This window comes from Mesoplodon mirus (assembly GCF_964341445.2).
Source record: "Mesoplodon mirus genome assembly, chromosome: 9".
Classification (NCBI taxonomy): domain Eukaryota; kingdom Metazoa; phylum Chordata; class Mammalia; order Artiodactyla; family Ziphiidae; genus Mesoplodon; species Mesoplodon mirus.
In genome coordinates this window covers 18,678,694-18,698,509 of record NC_138985.1, presented here as the reverse complement: position 1 = coordinate 18,698,509, position 19,816 = coordinate 18,678,694, and the positions used below count along the sequence as shown (strand labels likewise).

The 19,816-nt window shown below is 39.8% G+C and overlaps 1 protein-coding gene across 1 annotated transcript in view; it reads left to right on the top strand.

Annotated features, from left to right (window-relative positions):
* Nucleotides 1-19,816, top strand: part of RELN (reelin) — a 525,441-nt gene that overhangs the window by 491,890 nt on the left and 13,735 nt on the right. Inside the window, exons 50-61 of the mRNA XM_082631643.1 lie at nucleotides 1,629-1,885; nucleotides 4,307-4,461; nucleotides 5,521-5,735; nucleotides 8,447-8,624; nucleotides 9,319-9,494; nucleotides 9,641-9,747; nucleotides 10,839-11,081; nucleotides 11,691-11,866; nucleotides 15,500-15,573; nucleotides 16,395-16,556; nucleotides 17,297-17,454; nucleotides 19,521-19,740. Of these exons, the coding sequence (XP_082487769.1) occupies nucleotides 1,629-1,885; nucleotides 4,307-4,461; nucleotides 5,521-5,735; nucleotides 8,447-8,624; nucleotides 9,319-9,494; nucleotides 9,641-9,747; nucleotides 10,839-11,081; nucleotides 11,691-11,866; nucleotides 15,500-15,573; nucleotides 16,395-16,556; nucleotides 17,297-17,454; nucleotides 19,521-19,740 (2,121 nt within the window). The remainder of the gene's footprint in view (nucleotides 1-1,628; nucleotides 1,886-4,306; nucleotides 4,462-5,520; nucleotides 5,736-8,446; nucleotides 8,625-9,318; nucleotides 9,495-9,640; nucleotides 9,748-10,838; nucleotides 11,082-11,690; nucleotides 11,867-15,499; nucleotides 15,574-16,394; nucleotides 16,557-17,296; nucleotides 17,455-19,520; nucleotides 19,741-19,816) is intronic.

The window sequence follows — 19,816 nt, the reverse complement described above, 5'->3', positions numbered from 1 at the left end:
TAGAAAGATCTTACAAGGTGAGCATACAAAAAAAGAGGGAAGGGAGGGGCACAGGTGAGCTTCAAAACTGAGATGCATGGGGAAATGAACTGTGGAAAAGATTATTTACCTAAAGACTCATGGTCTCCAAACTGCCAGTTACTACACAGCTGAGGGTCTGGGATTCACAATCTACACTTCCCTTCCCTAAGACCAAGATCCACTGAGTTATCATGGCCCAAAGGGTACACAAAATGATGGACATAATCAAAAAAAGTATTTAAGGGACTTCGCTGGTGGTCCAGTGACTAAGACTCTGCACTCCCAATGCAGGGGGCCCAGGTTCGATCCCTGGTCAGGGAACTAGATCCGACATGCCACAACTAAGAGTCCACATGCCACAACTAAAGATCCTGCATGCCGTGACTAAGACCCAGAGCAGCCAAATAAATTAAATAAATAAATATATATATTTTTTAAAGTATTTAAAATCCAAGTACTGGAAATCCAACTAATAACATCCTAGCCTTGAATGGATTTTGATTGCCCCTCATCTGGAATACTTCCTGCTCTTCTGGTCATTATACTTCAAGGAAGACATCAAAGAGAGAAGGAGAAGGGAACATAAAATCAACTAGGAGATAGTATGTAGGCAAAACTAAAATAACAAAACCTCTTCCATGTGAAAGATGAAAACCCAGGGGTCATATTGAAGCCCTCAGCTTAAGGGGTCTTCCCAGGATGAACTACAGTGCTAACACGCAGAGGCAGCCCTGGAATGTAAAGGGAGGTAGATTAGCATGGATAAAAAGATGAGACTTTATAGGAGAGTAAACCTCAGGAAATTATATTCCCCAACAGACTTTATGAGTTGTGAATATCATTTCGAAGGGGTTTGATATCTTCCTGGGGTTTTAATGCATCATTGTGATTAAGGGGTATTTCCGACCTTATTTGTAGCTGGTAAAGATTCATGTTGGAGGGTGGAGCCATGTGTTTCCATGTCTGTCTTTGGTGATTGAGTCAGGGACAGCCTGCTCGGCTTGTTAGCCCATGGTTCTCACTCAGCATTTCTAAGTATAACGTTTTCAATAAAGCATAAAGTGGATGTCAAACCAGGCAACTGATGAAGTAATTACATATATCCTGGTACTCTCAGGCTGAGAACCCAAATGTCCTGCCACAATCTAGTGTCCAAATTCCAAGCAAGTTTCTGGTACACATGGGAGTGGAATAAAATCAAGGTGGCAGGAGAAGGAAACAGGTGAAACCAACCCCTGAGTGGCAGAAAAAAGTCAGTATTGGTTTATGTCTACCAGAGTGCATATACCCTATGCCTACCGATCTGGAGGGTCTCTAGGCAAGCAGAAAACTGTAGGGTCCCTCTTAGTCCTGCCCAGGGACAGTTAGAGCAAGGGGGTAGTTCCAGGATGCTTGAATTTGTTCACATTCTGTTTCCCCAATTTAGTGATTTGTGAGACTTCGTAAAATTAAGACAGTTTATCGTGGTTTTTAAAAACGATTTTAGCTAACGTCCTCTCCTCATCCTCCCTGTGACATGTAATATCTTATCTCTGGTTGCACATCCCTTCCTCGCATGAGATATTTGACAAGACTTTCCCCCCCACCCCAACCATCATTTTCTTCAGATTCGTGAATATCCTTCTCCCCTCTGACGCTAAAGAGATTGCTACTCGTTTCCGCTGGTGGCAGCCGAGACACGACGGCCTGGACCAGAACGACTGGGCCATTGACAACGTCCTCATCTCAGGGTCTGCGGACCAGAGGACCGTCATGCTGGACACCTTCAGCAGCGCCCCAGTGCCCCAGCACGAGCGTTCACCCTCGGACGCTGGCCCTGTGGGAAGAATTGCCTTCGACATGTTTATGGAAGACAAAACTTCAGGTAAATTTTTCACTGATGCTAAATGAAAATCCATTTGGGTCTTTTCCAAAAAGTGCAATGTGGAACCTTTTACAGATTTTCAAGTGGTACAGAAACAGTGAAAAGGGTGTCACCCTTTTGCTTCTCTCAACCTTCCTGGTTTACATTGTAACTAAATCTTTTCTTTCGGTCAAGCCAGCAAGTTTGTTTTAATAAATAGCATTCAATAATTTTATTAACGGTAATTTTCTTTTAAAAATTTTTCATTTCTAGATACATAGATACATACATTTCTAGATACATACTTACATAGATCTGATTCAGAACTTTGCTAAAGTACTTATTTATTTTTCCCTATGTAATGGTTTACATAAGTGAGTTTATGATCAGAGAATAATTTTAGTACAACTTCTGTACGAATAAAAGCAAATACGTATTTTTCAAGTACCTAAAATAGTGATTTTTACTTTAGACTAATTCGTGTTGTACAATTAAGCTCCTGCTTGTCTTGCAAGGACAGTGCTCCTAGAAAGTGTAATATCTACTTATATAAGTAGTTTATGATATTGTGGAAGAGATTGGTGTTAGCTGATTAATGTAAGCCCTTTTTCATCAGGATTGCAGAGTTCTAGCATAAAATAAAATATGTACCCCAGAATAAACTCAGGGTATTCTTATTGGAATTCATATTTCTGTGTTTTTTGATTCTTGAGTCCTGTATCTGTGCTGTAGGACTAAATGTAGCTCCAAATCCCATGAAAACTTAACAGATAATGGCATTGTGGTAGCCATTTGAGTCCTGGAGATAAACTGCTTGTTCTACAGACATATGTTATGCTCAGACAAAATCAAAAAGACACAACACTAGTGAAGGCTCAATTCCAATTAAATTGTTTGGTCTCTTCTCTGACTCTTCTGAGGCCAGCCAACTCTGTGATTTGCACAGTAACCCAAGCCTCCAGTTGCACCCATTCATCTTCACTGTGAATGCTGGAGCTAACCAGGAAACTGCCAGAGAAACGTTGGACCTATGAAATCAAAGTGTATCAGGAATTAGATGAAATTTCCAGATATGTTTAATGTCTGACCTTTCTGGGATAAAATCATTATGTTAAAACACCTCTTCCAGGCTTCCTTGGTGGCGCAGTAGTTGGGAATCCGCCTGCCCATGCAGGGGACATGGGTTCGTGCCCTGGTCCGGTAGGATCTCGCATGCCGCGGAGCAACTAAGCCTGTGCGCCACGGCTGCTGAGCCCGCGTGCCACAACTGCTGCAGCCCGCGTGCCTAGAGCCTGTGCTCCGCAGCAGGGGAAGCCACTGCAATGAGAGGCCTGGGCACCGGAACGGAGAGTAGCCCCCACTCGCTGCAACTAGAGAAAGCCCATGCCCAGCAGTGAAGACCCAACACAGCCAAAAATAAATAAATTTATAAAAAAAAAAAACACTTCCGAAAGGGAAAGGAAATTGTGACGGACACAAATGTGTGCACACATGCACGTGTGTGTGTGTGTGTGTGAGAGAGAGAGAGGGACAATAGGATTATTCTGCACTGATCAGATCATAACCTTGCTGCTTAAATTTTCCTTAGACTCCTAGAAGCTTTTTTTAAAAAATCACTTTATTGAGGTGTAATTGATGTACAAAAAGCTTTAGATATTTAATGTATACAATTTGATGAGTTTGGAGATAAGTGTTCACCCATGAAACCGTCACCACAATAAAGGCCATAATTTATCAATCACCTCCAAAAGTTTCCTCCTGCCCCCCTTCTTTTTTAATATTGATTTTTCTGTTATAGTAAGAGCACTTAACATTAAGATCTCTCTTAGCAAATTTTTAAGTATGAAATGCAGAATTGTTAACTGTAGGCCCCATGTTGTACAGTAGATCTCCTGAGCTTATTCAGCCTTGCATTACTGAAACTTTGTGCCCTTTGAGTGACAAGTCCCCATTTCCCCCTTCCACTATTCTACTCTCTGGTTCTATGAGTTTTACTATTACAATTTTTTTAATTGCCCAGAAGGTACTATCAAAATTTGAGTAGAAATAACTAACTCACTTGGCTATCATGTTACTAAAAATCTTCCTCTATCATGTTACTAAAAATCTTCCTCCTTCTTTAGGTTCTGCCTAAAAAGTTAAACACCTGTCAGAAAAAATAAATGGGTATATATTTTCCTTTGCTTTTCATCTGTAACACATATAATACACTCTTTCTTTCTAAATGTAGACTTAGCTAGTATTGGATACTTGATATATCTCAATCTCTCAGTATCCATGTTCCTAAAACTATGTGCTTACATTAGTGTTTTGTCTATGGATGGTATGTAATAAGAGAGATTTCTACTTAAAATAATTCTAGATCTTGCCTAAAGTGAAAATTTGTTTCAAAGTATTTTTGTCATAAATCTGTCATAAAATTTTTGTTTTTCTTTTTTTAAGTAAATGAGCACTGGCTATTCCATGATGATTGTACAGTAGAAAGATTCTGTGACTCCCCTGATGGTGTCATGATTTGTGGTAGTCACGACGGAAGAGAAGTGTATGCAGTGACCCATGACCTGACCCCCACTGAAGGCTGGATCATGCAATTCAAGGTGAAAATGTGATGACCTCAATTACATAAATAGCCATACACCAGCAATATAAAAATGAAAAAAATTGTGGAGACAACGATCATACAGTATTTTATTGACTTAATACATACGTTGAAAAATGAAATTTAATATTAAGATAATATATCAATACATCCCAACTATATATAACTTAATGATTAAAAGTATTTTATTTTTGAACTATTTCAAGATGAAACTTACATAAGAGTAAATGTGTTTCTGTCTGGGATTAAATACTGATAGAGCAAAATATTGATAAATAAAATGTAGGATACTGATTTCAATTCCCTGAGTTTAAATCATTATATGATTTAGGCAATTTTTTTCCTTTAAGAGAAGATTAAAGCTATTGCAGTTATACCTACTTCTTTTTTTATACCTACTTTCTTTACAAAAGCATTTCAGTGTTTCTGGAGAAAGAAAATTATAGAAAACAAAGGCATGATTAGCATTAATGCCAACATCAATTTTGGCCAAGATTTTATTTCAATCAATTTATTCTGTCTACCTCACTCCCACTGTATTAGCAACAAATGTTGCATTATGACTATCTCCATCAACAAAGGGTTAGGGTCGAAAGTACCTTCTGTAATTACTTCATTGCATCTTACTTGTAGTTGAAAGTGATTTATTGAGAGTCATAAATTGTATAACAAAACAGTAAACTTGGTAAAGCTGTTAGTAATCCTTCTTGGTCAAGCATTCTGCCAAACAGAAGTGCCAGACCATTAGCACAACAAACAACAATTTGTAAGAGTAGGCCCAGTCCTACCAAGGCAATCAGCCAGCCATGGCAGAAGCACAGATTTCAGCTTCTCTCCAAACTCCCTGCACAATATATGTGACACTTTCTATAATTTGTCACCTTGGGCAACCATGTCAACTCCGCCGTCTATCAGCAGAGCAAATAATGAACCTGAAAATACAGGACAGGTGTGGTTGTCTGTCAAGTGATCAGCAACTTTCTGGCTACCAAGTCTTTAGAGCAGAAACTGTAATATGGTTTTAATATCTTAATAACCTTGCATTTCCATTTGTTAGATCTCTGTTGGATGTAAAGTATCTGAAAAAGTCACCCAGAATCAAATTCATGTGCAGTACTCTACTGACTTTGGTGTGAGCTGGAATTATCTGGTCCCTCAGTGCTTACCTGCAGACCCAAAATGCTCTGGAAGTGTTTCTCAACCATCTGTATTCTTTCCAACTAAAGGATGGAAAAGGATCACCTACCTACTTCCTGAAAGTTTAGTTGGAAAGTAAGTAGAAAATTAAAATAAAGCCTAGTTCTAAGCACTAGAAATAGGTTTAGGGACACTGTGGTCAGCCTGAAAGTATTGTGTAATTGTGGATAAAATGCTCTCTTCCTCCCTAACTCTAAAGGTTCTCTAACTGGTGACCTCCTCCTTAATTTAAGGAGACCTCAAATTGTAATCCTCAGACTTGTCAAGATAGGCCTTGACAGGCCCTTCCATTTTCCATACCTCAGTGTCTGAAAATGGTGATGGCCTTGGAGCCAGTTGAAAACATGTATGCTACCTTATGGACCTTGTAAATTGTGGTCCACTGTACATCATACACTTTGCACATTACTGCCTTGTCCATCCATGATAGAGCCAAGAACAAAACCTAACTCATCATGCTATTTGTACAAATCCTAACTCTTCATGCTATTTGTACAAATGTAGTTTGTAGGTAGGTTTCATTTTTTTCTTATCAAAGCATTATGTTCTGCACCTGCAGTGAAAAGTAATTAGCCTGGAGCAGTAGTGAGCCAAGATGATTAACCTGTTTTCTGAAAAGTATGTGGATAAGTTAATTTAGGCAATTACAAAAAATGTCCAAAGATGCCACGTGCTGCAACTAAGACCCCATGCAGCCAAATAAATAAATATATATATATATTTTAAAAATTTCCCTTCGGGCTTCCCTGGTGGCGCAGTAGTTGGGAGTCCGCCTGCCGACGCAGGGGACACGGGTTCGTGCCCCGGTCTGGGAAGATCCCACATGCCGCGGAGCGGCTGGGCCCGTGAGCCATGGCCGCTGAGGCTGTGCGTCCGGAGCCTGTGCTCCGCAACGGGAGAGGCCACAGCAGTGAGAGGCCCAGGTACTGCAAAAAAAAAAAAAAAAAAATTTCCCTTTAACTATAAAATTAGGGGAAAAGATACATTAAAGAAGATGACAGGTATACTTCTACCATATGAATCACAGTTTCTGGCTAAATGAAGAACCTTCTTGTGAAACAGAGTTAGGATATAGGACCAGAAGCTATAGAGCCTTTGAATAAGGTGCTTACACATGGCAAAAAAAAAAAAAAAAAGTCCCTTAGAGATCATTTATTACATGACCACTCAGTTTTCTGCTACATATCTAAAGGGCTTAGTCAATTAACGTGCTAGAAAACAATCAGGATACTTTCAGCTGCAGGTAACAGAAAACTCCATTCAAATTAAAATTAAATGTGGCTCAATTGAAGATGAAATGTATTATATCTATAATGAAAAAAACCCAAAGATAAGTGGACTCTAGGATTGGTTGATTGACAAGCTCAACAGTGTCTTCAAGGACATTGTTATTTCTTACTCTCTTACTCTTACTCTTCGCTCCACTGTCCACACATGGATGTCACACTCAGTCTTCAGGCTGGTTCCCCTCGTGAACATAGATGACTTCCAGAAAGCTGGAGCACAGTGCATCCTTACCTGTGTCCAATGGGAGAGAGAGAGAGTCGCTTTTCTTTCTAACAGAGCTGGAGCAAGTGCCTCCTTGCATCCCATTGGTACAAATTAGTTCAAGAATGCCCATTCCTCGGGGCTTCCCCGGTGGCGCAGAGGTTGAGAGTCCGCCTGCCGATGCAGGGGACACGGGTTCGTGCCCTGGTCCGGGAGGATCCCACATGCCGCGGAGCGGCTGGGCCCGTGAGCCATGGCCGCTGAGCCTGCGCATCTGGAGCCTGTGCTCCGCAATGGGAGAGGCCGCAGCAGTGAGAGGCCCGCGTATCGCCAAAAAAAAAAAAAAAAAATGCCCGTTCCTGACTCCGTCAATATTGAGGGGCATTATATTACAGTGATTATCTCATGTGACTCATCTGGGCTGAAATGGATGCTGGGGAGCCACCACAATCTCATTTCCTCATTTCCCCCTCCTATCTTTACTCTGTTTTTTATAATGAGGTATAATTTACATTCAGTAAAATGAACACATTTTAATTGTTCCTCACCGTGAGTTCTTCCCATTGTATAACCCGTGTAACCACCACATGAAACAAGATACAGAACATTCACATCGTCCCAGAATGTTCCCTCATGCACTGTGAACTCTTTCCACCAAAATAGGGTGGCATCTTTTAATATCAGGTTAATTATGAGGCTTGTATGTTCCCCAGAAGACAGAGAAGAGCAATGATGAAATTGAAATCTCAGGGAAATTTTCCTTTAATATATAACCCTTTCACAATTGTTTTCTTATTAGCACAGTTACTCTGAGAATATTCTTTATCTTTGGGGAATTCAGAAGTTGCTGTTTCCCAACCACCTGAGGGCCGTGTGTATGCTGACAAGGCTCTGTCAAAGGATTGATTCACCTTCTGTACAATTTCAGGAATACGATTAATGAATAGAAATTGTGTCGCAGCCACTGGACTCCAGTTCATAAGCTCCCTGATTTATGATAGTTACGGATTTGCATTTTTAAATGTTCCTTTTGCTTGAAATAGAGATTCCACTGTGGTTTTGGTGGTTTTTTTTTACAAGTTTACTCACGTATTTTAAAATGTAAATTGAACTGGCTTTAAACTTCCATTTCTAGAAAGATAGTGGTACTCTGAAGACATCTTTTATTAACCCATTTCATCTTGTCAGAATGATTTAAATGTTTTTTTTCTCTTGACTACTGAATAGACATGCAGGAAAATGGACCTGAGTAAAGTTAACTTTTGTTCTTCACTCCTTTGCTCTTGTGTTGCCAATAGTCCAGTAAGGTTTAGGTTCTATCAGAAGCACTCAGATACGCAGTGGGCAATTGACAATTTCTACCTGGGCCCTGAATGCTTGGACAACTGCAGAGGCCATGGGGACTGCTTAAAGGAACAGTGCATCTGTGATCCGGGATACTCTGGGCCAAACTGCTACTTGACTCACACTCTGAAGGTAATGTTAAAGCCCCTGAAGGAAGCATGTACTCGCATTGCGGACCGTGCATCAAGAACCAACTTAAGAGTGAGACTAATAATTTATAACCACATTCTTTGGGGCCCCCAGTAAATAAATCCTTTGTATGGAAACTTTAAAAATATGCATTAGGTTTAAGGGTTCTGGATTCCTAAATCAATCTCCAAGGTGGAGGGCACGTACTCCCAGGGAGAACAAGACAATCAATCAGGGAATATTGGGGGGAAAAGTGCTAAAACATCTGTTTTATTTTATCTTACTCCTTTAAATTTTCAATTTTTGTTCGTGTTTCATAGAATCAAAATAAAGTACAAAAGTATTTTTATATAATATATAAATAAATAAGTATATTTTGAGAGTACATGCTTAAGTAACATTTTACCAGTGGGAGTATTACTATACTCAACTTTACAATTGTCTTATTTTAAGATTCTAAATTTTAAATTCCAATTATTAAACACTATTTAAGCAGTTTAAATGAGTTTCAATATATGATGGAAAAGAATACTGTGGATGTATCCTGTTGGGTTTCTTTTAGTATCTTTTGGAAAAGCATTTGAAATCAGCTCTAATTTTTTTCAAGTCCAAGATGTAATTCTGTATTGTCTTAACTATTCCGTAATTATTCTTTAAAATTGTTATTTTTAAACACATGCCACTTAATCTTTTCCAGACTTTCCTGAAGGAACGCTTTGACAGTGAAGAAATCAAGCCTGATTTATGGATGTCCTTGGAAGGTGGAAGTACTTGTACTGAGTGTGGGATTCTTGCAGAGGACACTGCACTCTATTTTGGGGGATCCACAGTGAGACAAGCTATTACCCAAGATTTAGATCTCAGAGGGGCAAAGTAAGTCAATTTTTTGTTATTTTTGTCACAACTTAGCATATTGGCCCCCGAACCAGAATACGTGTGGAAGAAGCTGTTATCCAGGACTTGAGTAGACGATTTGTTCTAATTAACTGTTCTGACGGATAATATGTGCTTGCGTTCAGATTCCTGCAATACTGGGGGCGCATCGGTAGTGAGAATAACATGACCTCCTGCCATCGGCCCATCTGCCGGAAGGAAGGCGTGCTGTTGGACTACTCTACCGATGGAGGCACGTTTTGGGGGTGAAAGCCACGCCCTGGAGCAGATTGCCACATTCCATCCAGTGCCCCTCAGCAAAGTCCCTGCAAAACTTTGCTGACCTGGCAGTGCAAATAGTGAAAGCCACAAAGAGAAAGCTACAGACCTTAGTTGCATTACACATTCTATATACGTGTGACTTCTGTGTTATACAAAATCTACCCCAAAAAGGACAAGAGAGAAATCACATTAAAAAAAATAAACTCCAAACTTTATGAATAAAGAAAATAATCACGATGCTTAGCTGAAGCTTGATTATAAATGATACAATTAAGAAATAAATTTTTGCTTGGTCTTCCAAGTAAAAGATAATTTTAAAAACATTTTAAAGTGTTTTAAAAAGCTTTTGTGTGAACAAGCATGTAATAAATGCTATAGAAGAGCTACAAGAAAACGTCATTAGTTGTGAAAAAAGATAGTCAATTCGTGAGCCTGTCCCACTTTTAAGAAGATTCTGTTTCATTATTTTGAAGTAGCTGAAACCAGGCCAGTAGTACCATGAGGTCTTTAGAAAATCAGCTTTAGCAGATAGGTATCATTCTTAATAACTGGCAGATAGATAGATGACCCTAAAGTATTTTAGGATATTCAAAGTGTTTTCTTAAGTAATGTAAACATTCCACCTGCTCTCTTTATCAGTTGATGACAGAAGCTTCATATTTGTGCAACAAATCACAAATTGCATAGAATTATAATAGCTATATTTAAAAATACTAGGAGTTCTTGTCCAGAAACATGCAAAACATGGGTGTTTCTCATTATTTATAAGAATAATGCATATAGGCATCGAGAACAAAATTTTAGAAGCAGAAAGTATATAATTTTTACTTAAGTGTTTCTATTTGTGGCCAAGTATTTCTAAATACCCTCCTTCCCCTTATATCATCAGCCTCATTTTGAAACAATATGTATAAGTGGGGAACACTTACATTAAAGTCAGTGAAATCAGTTCTCATTATCTGGCTGAAGATTTCTTTGGGAAATTTATGGTAACTGCAGTATACTGGTGGTTTGTGCTGTTTTGTCCAGATATGTTACTTTTTTGGTGTATTTGCTTTATAGGAATTACTTGGACTTTGCTCCATGAGATGGATTATCAAAAATACATTTCTGTCAGACACGACTACATCCTTCTTCCCGAGGATGCCCTCACCAACACAACTCGACTTCGCTGGTGGCAGCCTTTTGTGATCAGCAATGGACTTGTGGTCTCCGGGGTAGAGCGTGCTCAGTGGGCACTAGACAACATTTTGATTGGCGGAGCAGAAATCAATCCCAGTCAACTGGTCGACACTTTTGATGATGGTAAGAAACAAGACATTGAACAATCTTTCCTGTGAGTCTTTTGTCTGCTTATGTCTTCACATGAGTTACTATATGAAAAGCCTTTAGATGAGTTCGTAGCACATATTTACTGATCAACGAATGTTAGCTATTAGTTTGCCCAATAGTTTATACATCTTCAAGGTTGGCTGCTTGTTGAAATGTCAACTAAGAATTTATGTTGAAATGTCAACTAAGACTTTAATAAATCTCATTAAAGACAAAATGTCTCGCTCTAAGTATAATTTGAAATTTCAGTAGCCCAAAATAATTTCCATTTCTTTAGGAATTTCTGTGCAGAGATACACATTGTATTGGTTGAAAGTATACCAGGAAAAATTCTGCAGTGGTGAAAGTTACCAGTCTAGCAATTACATTTTAAAAGTTGAGTAATCATTGTTCTAGCATTTAATAATCTTTTCTAGATGTGATTTCTCATCTTGGATTTATATATTATACCAATTAAATAAAATAAAAGTCAATCTTAAAGAGTAAGCAAAGAGCTAGAGCATAGACATTCAAGTAGTTCAACACTAAACCAATTAATTCAAGAGAATAACATGCCATATTGCTTCCAATTTACCTTAACAGAAGGCACTTCCCATGAAGAAAACTGGAGTTTTTACCCTAATGCAGTGAGGACAGCAGGATTCTGTGGCAATCCATCCTTCCACCTCTACTGGCCAAATAAAAAGAAGGACAAGACTCACAATGCACTCTCCTCCAGAGAACTCATTATACAGCCAGGATACATGATGCAGTTTAAAGTAAGGGGAAGTGGCTCTTCCAGAGTCTGGCATTACATTTGGGGGAGGGGCTATAGAGAGAATACTTACTTGAACAACTCCAAGGAAATGATTGATTTCATTCATTAAAAGAGACTTTATCAATAAAAGAAGTTATCTTTCACAAAGACCTTTATCTTGTAGGATTATTTGAACACAGGTTAAAATCTAAGTATATTGGGACATAGCAAGAAATGTAACTGTATTGTACCTCAGATATGTAATCCTGAGTTCATTTTTCCAAACTTGGAAATAAAAAGCTCAAATTGGCACATCTGCTTATTAGTTTCTTTGTCTCTGTCCCTCTCTGTCTGTCTGTCTCCTCCATTTCTCTACCACTTTCTCTTTATGCCTATTTCATACATCAAGCCACTTTGCTTCTTTAGCTATCCTTTTTTATTATGTCTTTCCATTTTCCTTTTGTCTCTGACTTCCAAAAACGAACCTGTACATTAGCCCAATTGGAACTTACCAAATCCTCAAAGATTTGAAAAGGACTCTCACTTCTTATAATTGCATATTTTATTCATATAGAAGAATGGAAGGGAAGGCATAGGAGGTAATTAATAGACAATTAGATAAAGTAATATCAATTAATGTCTTTCTCACTGCAGAACACACTAAAAAGGGGCATTACAGAAATGCAGTTTATTACTAGATCATTTTAAAGAGGCAAATCAGTTCTAATACCCTTATTTAAAAAGATGTGCTACAGGGCTTCCCTGGTGGCGCAGTGGTTGGGAGTCTGCCTGCCGTTGCAGGGAACGCAGGTTCATGCCCCGGTCCGGGAAGATCCCACATGCCGCGGAGCGGCTGGGCCCGTGAGCCATGGCCGCTGAGCCTGCGCATCTGGAGCCTGTGCTCCACAACGGGAGAGGCCACGGCAGTGAGAGGCCCGCGTACCACACACAAAAAAAAGAGGTGCTACAATCACAGTAGTAAGAATCCTTATCAGTATAATAAAAATGTATTCACAACTGGGAGAAGGGGAAAATGAGGACTTATTATGTATAGGGTTTCAGTTTTGCAAGATGAAAAATTCCTAGAGATATGTTGCAAAAAAAACAAACAAACAAACAAATTTTCTGGTTTCCTCAGCTCTGTATTAAACTCTCCTTCAGAGACTGGAGGGTGAGGCAAGCCCCCCAGATGCTACCACTCCCTCAGTACTGTCTTTAATTTAGTGACATGAAGGATGCTCAAGGTCATGTCCAGTGTTATACCACCCCTAATTCCAAGCCACGTCCTTTAAGGCTTTCCCTCTACCAGGCTCACATCAGAGCATTTTTTGATTAAGTTGGTTGGGACCTCCTCTTTTGCTGCCTCTATCAACCCAGAACTGAAGAGACTGAAATTTTCTTCTCTAGCCAAGTCAATTTGTTTCTTAAAAAAAACAAAAGCTTGTCCCCAGAAATTTAATGATTAAAGTGTCACTAAATCTGCATTTTTACAGTCACCATAGAATGGTTACCTGTATATGTGTGGCTGAGTTGCTTTGCTGTGTGCCTGAAACTGTCACAACATTGTTAATCGGCTACACCCATATATAAAAGAAAAAGTTTAAAAAATAAAAACATAAAGTCACCATAGACTTTCTAAACACCACATCCAACAGCTTTCACCCATTCCTCATTTTTCCTTTTCTTTGTACTATTTGGCACTCTTGTCCTTGTCTTCTCCAGCTCGTGAAATTCTCTTTGCTATTGGCCTCTGGGTTCTCTGCTGCTTCTCCTCTTACCTTCTTGATGTCCACGTCTGTCTCCTTTTTGGTTCCTCTTCTTCCCTCAACCTGGTAAATATCAGCATTTCTTAGTGCTTCTCCCTGGCTTTCTTCTCTCTTCACAGACATTCTCACCTTTGGAAGCTTCATTCATCCTCTGGCTTCAAATATCCCATCTTTAAGAGCAACTCCCTCATCTGCATATCCAACCTTGACTGGCTCATCAGCAGTCAATTCAGTACTTTTAATAGCCTGTGTACATTTCTACACCTCTGTCTTACTGGCACTTCAACTCAGCTGTCTAACAGTGAACTTCATATCTTCCTGCCCCATGCCAACTTCTCTTTCTGATTTTCCTATTTCTCTTGATGGCACTGCCTGTCACCTATTCACTGGCTCTAAATTGTAATTTAGTCTTTGACTTTGCACTTTTCACATCCAATCAGTTACTACATCCTTTAATTCTAACTCCCAGTGTTCCTGGCACCCATCCCATCTCCTCTATTTGCACTATTACCACCTTTATTCTGGCCCTAATTAAATGAGTAGGCCACTGAGTAGTCCTTTTCTTTCTAATCTCTCTCCACTCCCACCCGTCTTCAACAGCACAGTCAGATTGATCCTTACAAAGCACAGCTTTGAGCCCATCATTCCACTGCTCATTAACCCTTCCCGACTCCCCACTGCCTACCAAATTAAGATCAAACACCTTTGACTACAACTCATGGTCTGTCAAACTCAACCAATCTTTCCAACCTCCTCCACCAATATTCCACCAATATTCCACATACTCTACACTTAGACCAAAACACACCACACGCCGCACTCCAGACATGCCACAGTGCTTTCCCACCCAAATGTCTATCTCCTGGCTCTACCTCTCAGACTCTTCCCATTCTTCAGGGACAGTTCACATACGCTCTACCTGATGAATTCTTTTCTTTTTTTTAATTGAAATATATTTGACATATAGCATTGTGTAAATTTAGGGTATACAACATGTTGATTTGATGCATTTATATAGTGTAATATGACTGCCACAATAGTGATAATTAGCACCTCTATCACGTCACATAATTATCTTTTCTTTTTGTAGCTGGAATAATTTAGATCTCCCACTTCTGATGCACTATTTTCTAACCCACGTAATAAGATTCAATCTCTCCTTCCTGTGAAACACCACAGCATTTTATTTGTATGTGTTCTGGTTTCCATTTCCACTATTGGAAGATACTTTCTATTCTACCTCTGAAACCAGGGTTGTTTTATGAATAAGCGTATAGTCTAAAGTTTTTATCATTAACCTTCCCTAGTATCAGCACTGACATAGGACTTATTGATTGAGTAGATGATTAGAACTTAAATTTGAATCACCAAATTTTTCTAGCATTTATGCATTTTTGATGATTCAAGCATTTATATGGAATGCTTTTATTCACATGGAAATGGAAAAAGACTAGGAATAAATATTAAGTAGTTAAAAATTGCTATTTTTAATTACAAATAAAAATTTAATGATAGCATCAATGAAGATAGGATATCAATGAACATGTTTTGAACCAATGATACTTTGTTTCTTTCCTTTAATTCTCCAAATACTGCTTTCCTTTTGACCAATTTATCTTCCCCAAATTTATGATTAATATGTTATACTAATTAAGTAAATAGAAATAGTATTTTTTTAACCTTAATTCTCATCTCCTTGCAAAATGGCATGACTTTAACAAAGCTCAAAAGACTGTATTCTTGGTGTCCTGGCAGGCTGCTCTGTAAAAGCTTCTCTAAATACTTCTTGATTACTTTTCAGAGTCATAATGAACAGAGATGGGATTTCTAATTAATGAGAGGTATTATTTAATCTAGCCTGGCACATATCAATCGTTTGTTTGTTTTAGATTGTGGTGGGCTGTGAAGCTACTTCTTGTGGTGACCTTCATTCTGTAATGTTGGAGTACACTAAGGATGCAAGGTTTGTGAACTACTGTTTTACATTTCCTCCACACGTGAATATACAATTCAAATGTTTGTCTACTTTTAAGGCAGCTGCTTACAGGGGAGCATTCTTATGTATTAAAAGTGGCAGTTCCTGTGTATACATGTAAAAATTTCATTTGTATAAAATTCACACACGTATCTTATTTTCAAATTTTTCCTTCAAACTAAGAAAAATCAATGTTATATTACGCTGCAGCCAACAAACTTTACATTGTAAGTTAAGGAAGACACTATGTTTGTCCTCAAAGTAGAACCCTCTTTTATTCACGTTGCTTGTTCTCAACCAACCCTAATAAAAATATAGATCAATGAAAGGTCTGAACATGCTTTAGCTAGAGTCACACCTCCTAAAGCATAGTAGCAGTACTGAGCATCAGTCTGACAGAGGAAGGTTGCCTTGTTGGTGCTGGCAGGCCTGCCTCTCACCACCACTTTGAAAAATGAATTATAGTGAGAAAGTTTGGGTAGATAGAGACCTTTGTCAGTCGACTCCAGGTGTAGTTCTTGTAACAATATCGGTGGGAGGAAGTCACTAGAATGCCACTCTGTTCCTGCCATCATTTTATTCTGTCATCTGTGAATATATTAATGTGCCTGTAAAGAGTTAGGATCTATCTCATACGAGATAGTTTTCAATTTTTCTTGTTATTATCTGTAATTATAAATATATATAGGAAATAGGAAAGTTATATAAAAATGTCTTAAATTAACCCAGCCCTAAAGCATTCCCTTGACATTAGACAGGTCATGTATTTCTCTGAAGAGCTTCTAATGCAGCCTTTTTGGTCTCTGCAGGTCCGATTCCTGGCAGCTCGTTCAGACCCAGTGCCTTCCTTCCTCTTCAAACAGCATTGGCTGCTCCCCCTTCCAGTTCCATGAAGCCACCATCTACAACGCTGTCAACAGCTCCAGCTGGAAGAGAATCACCATCCAGCTGCCTGACCATGTCTCCTCCAGGTAGGTTGCACACTAAGGTAAACTTTGTGGAATCATCTGCCAGTCTCTGCAGAGCACATACAATGAGGCAAGAGCACCTGATACAATGAGGCTAGACTTTTAGTTGCAGCCCTAGTACCCTTTCCCCTCCTCTCCCCCTCCTCTCACCAACCCATGCCCCTAAATGGCAATTGCATGTCCCAAGAAGAAATAGGATCTTGTTTGTAAATGATTCACACACGTCAAATTTTCTTTCGATTAAATACCACAGCACACACCAAACTCAATCACAGGCCCAGAGTCACAAATGCCCAGAGACTTGGACTTGGCACCGTATCTGCCCCAGTGTTCTGCGCCCCCAAAGGTTGTGCTGTTTCTCCCAGAATCAGGGCCCTCTGGGTTAGGCCAGGCTGGTTGGGTTACGCAAAGCTGCAGGATAAATATAATGGAGCACAGTCTTCCTAGAGCAGCATTTATTTTCCTCAAAGATTTGAACATGATACACCACTACAGGAAACACGGACAGGTCTATTATGGAACAGAATAGGAAACTCACATAAAAATTTCAGGGCTTTTGGGGTATAGACTCCTAGAATGGGAGGGGTACACATTTACTCACCTCCACCCTTTGGAAGCTTCGGGGAGAAGTTTGGGAAGCCCTTTTCTTAGAAATAGCCCCCATTCCCAGAGGCTGGATGCTGGACATAGCCATGGCAAATAACAGCCTCCTGAATCCCTTCTGCTCTCTGTGGGACTTTCAGTGCAACACAGTTTCGCTGGATCCAGAAGGGCGAAGAAACGGAGAAGCAGAGCTGGGCAATTGACCACGTGTACATCGGCGAGGCTTGCCGCAAGCTCTGCAGTGGGCACGGATACTGCACCACCGGCACCATCTGCATCTGCGATGAAGGTTTCCAGGGTCAGAGCCCCATTTTGTCCATCTTGACACAGGAGGCCGTGGAGCTCCCCTCATCTCAACGTGTGTGCAGGGGCCGCTAGGACAGGGATAGAAACTCTGGCCTGAGGGACTCGAGATAGAGGATACACTCTTTGATCACAGTTACTTACCTTTGGAATGAATTACCAAGGTTAATTTTATGCTCTGTTCCTTGAATGTTTAAAAACGCAGAGTTTATCTTCCCAGGCCATTCTATAGTACCTCACATTCTCCAACTTCCGTATAACTCCCGGCTCCAACCCCTACCTTTCACACTTGATTTCCACTCTGGACCTCTCTCCTGCCTGGCCTGGCTGCCTGTCCCTAGATACTGGACCAATATTCCTTCTCCCTGGACCTTTCCCAGTCCAGGGAGCAGCCACTGTCCTCCCAAGATGGAGCCGACAATTCAAGATGTTCTGTTTCCCAGGTCACTCTGTCACATACAAAAAAACCTTCATGACTCAAAAAAATATACTTTTACTGCTTGAATTTCTAGAGGCTAACTGTGTATTTGGGGCAGAGTATTCAGTCAACTCCTAACATCCCAGGAGATTGCTCTGTTGGCCTGTTTGAAGGCCTGCAGCCCTACTTTCTTTTGATGCAATGTTTCTCATAGGTTTCAGCCTCTATGTTACAAAGTTCACTCTATCTAATTACCCTTATACCCTCGGAGCCTAATAGCAATGCACAATAAATCTTTTTTGAGTGAATCCTTACACTGCCTTATCCCTTACCATTTACACAGTATCCACCAATACATTCAGCAGAGTCATTTAGTATTTATGGTATTCCCCATAAATTAGCTATGGTTAATATCATTATTCCCACTTTACAGGTAAAGAAACTGAGGCTCAGGGAGGTTGAGTGACTTGCCTAAGGTCACATAGCAAGGACATGTCAGTAAGAAGACCAGAACTCAAGTTGTCCTTTCCAGTCAGCCTTGCTGTCTCTCAGAGCTGAGAGAGTTACCCAAAGAGAACCAAACTATACAGCTTCCCCAAGGGTACAGTGGAAGAGCCCATAGATTTGCACTGAGTAGAATCCATCTAGATTTCTTGGTGGATGCTACTTCCTTGCCTCCAAGTGAAATGAGTATGGTAAATGCAGACCGCTGCACATCTCTGAGGTTAGAAATTACTTAGCTGCCCTCTTTTTCCCCTGATCTCATTACCACTGAGACCAACTGGGTCTGTTTGTATATTAGCTGGAGAATTTGAACTTTAGGCAAATGAGCAAATCAAGTGTCTCACAAGGAGTCCTAGGTGTCTGGAATTTGCCCTCTTCCCTGATCCAACAGAGCTATGACCTTTTGATTTTGAACTATTGTAGACATTGAGAAGAGTTGTGCTGTTCCAGTGAAGGAGAAATGCGAAGACATACACATAAGCTAAAGTAGCACCTTCCTTAAATGCCCATATTTCAGCTCTGTGGTCTCTCAGAGACACTTCCAGTTTTTTATTCATGTATTTATCCCAGCTTCATGATGGAATATTTTATATGTGCTCAGTATTGTGCTAGGTGCTGGGATCCAACATTTATATGTGTTCAATATTGTGCTAGGTGCTGGGATCCAACAATGAATAAAATATAGACTCTGTTCTCAAGCATCATCAAATATAAGAGCTAGAAGGAGAACAAGAACATGACTTATTTTCTGCTACAAAATCACGCTAGGGGACAAGTAATTAGGTTGTCTCTAATGCCAGGGTGAGATCACCCTCTGGAGACACGTCATTGGTAAACATACAGGCCCAACCAGATGCTGTAGTTTTTTTAACAATGGGCTTACACAAGAAATAAGCACATTAGCACCTACATATTTTAGTAAACATTGACTCAAAGATAATGGTATTTTTCAGCAACACAAGTCAACTGAAATAAAAGAGAAACATGCATTTCTGGGAGTCTATATCTGCTTGGTATTTTGTCATTCTTACAATAAATCTGAAATTGATTGGATTAAATCTGAAATTGAATGCTTGTTCTTAATCTTGGATGATTCTGCTTGTTCCAGCTCATTTTTGCAACTTTTCCTTTCCCTCTAGGAGATGATTGCTCTGTTTTCAGTCATGATCTTCCCAGTTATATTAAAGATAATTTTGAGTCCGCAAGAGTCACTGAGGCAAACTGGGAGACTATTCAAGGTGGAGCGATAGGAAGTGGCTGTGGGCAGCTGGCACCCTATGCCCATGGAGACTCACTCTATTTTAACGGCTGTCAAATAAGGCAAGCTGCCACCAAACCTCTGGATCTCACTCGAGCAAGGTAATACAACTCCCAGGTTGTAGTCCAGACATAGAATCAGTCACAAGCGCCTCATTGTCTGCTGTTAGCAATGATC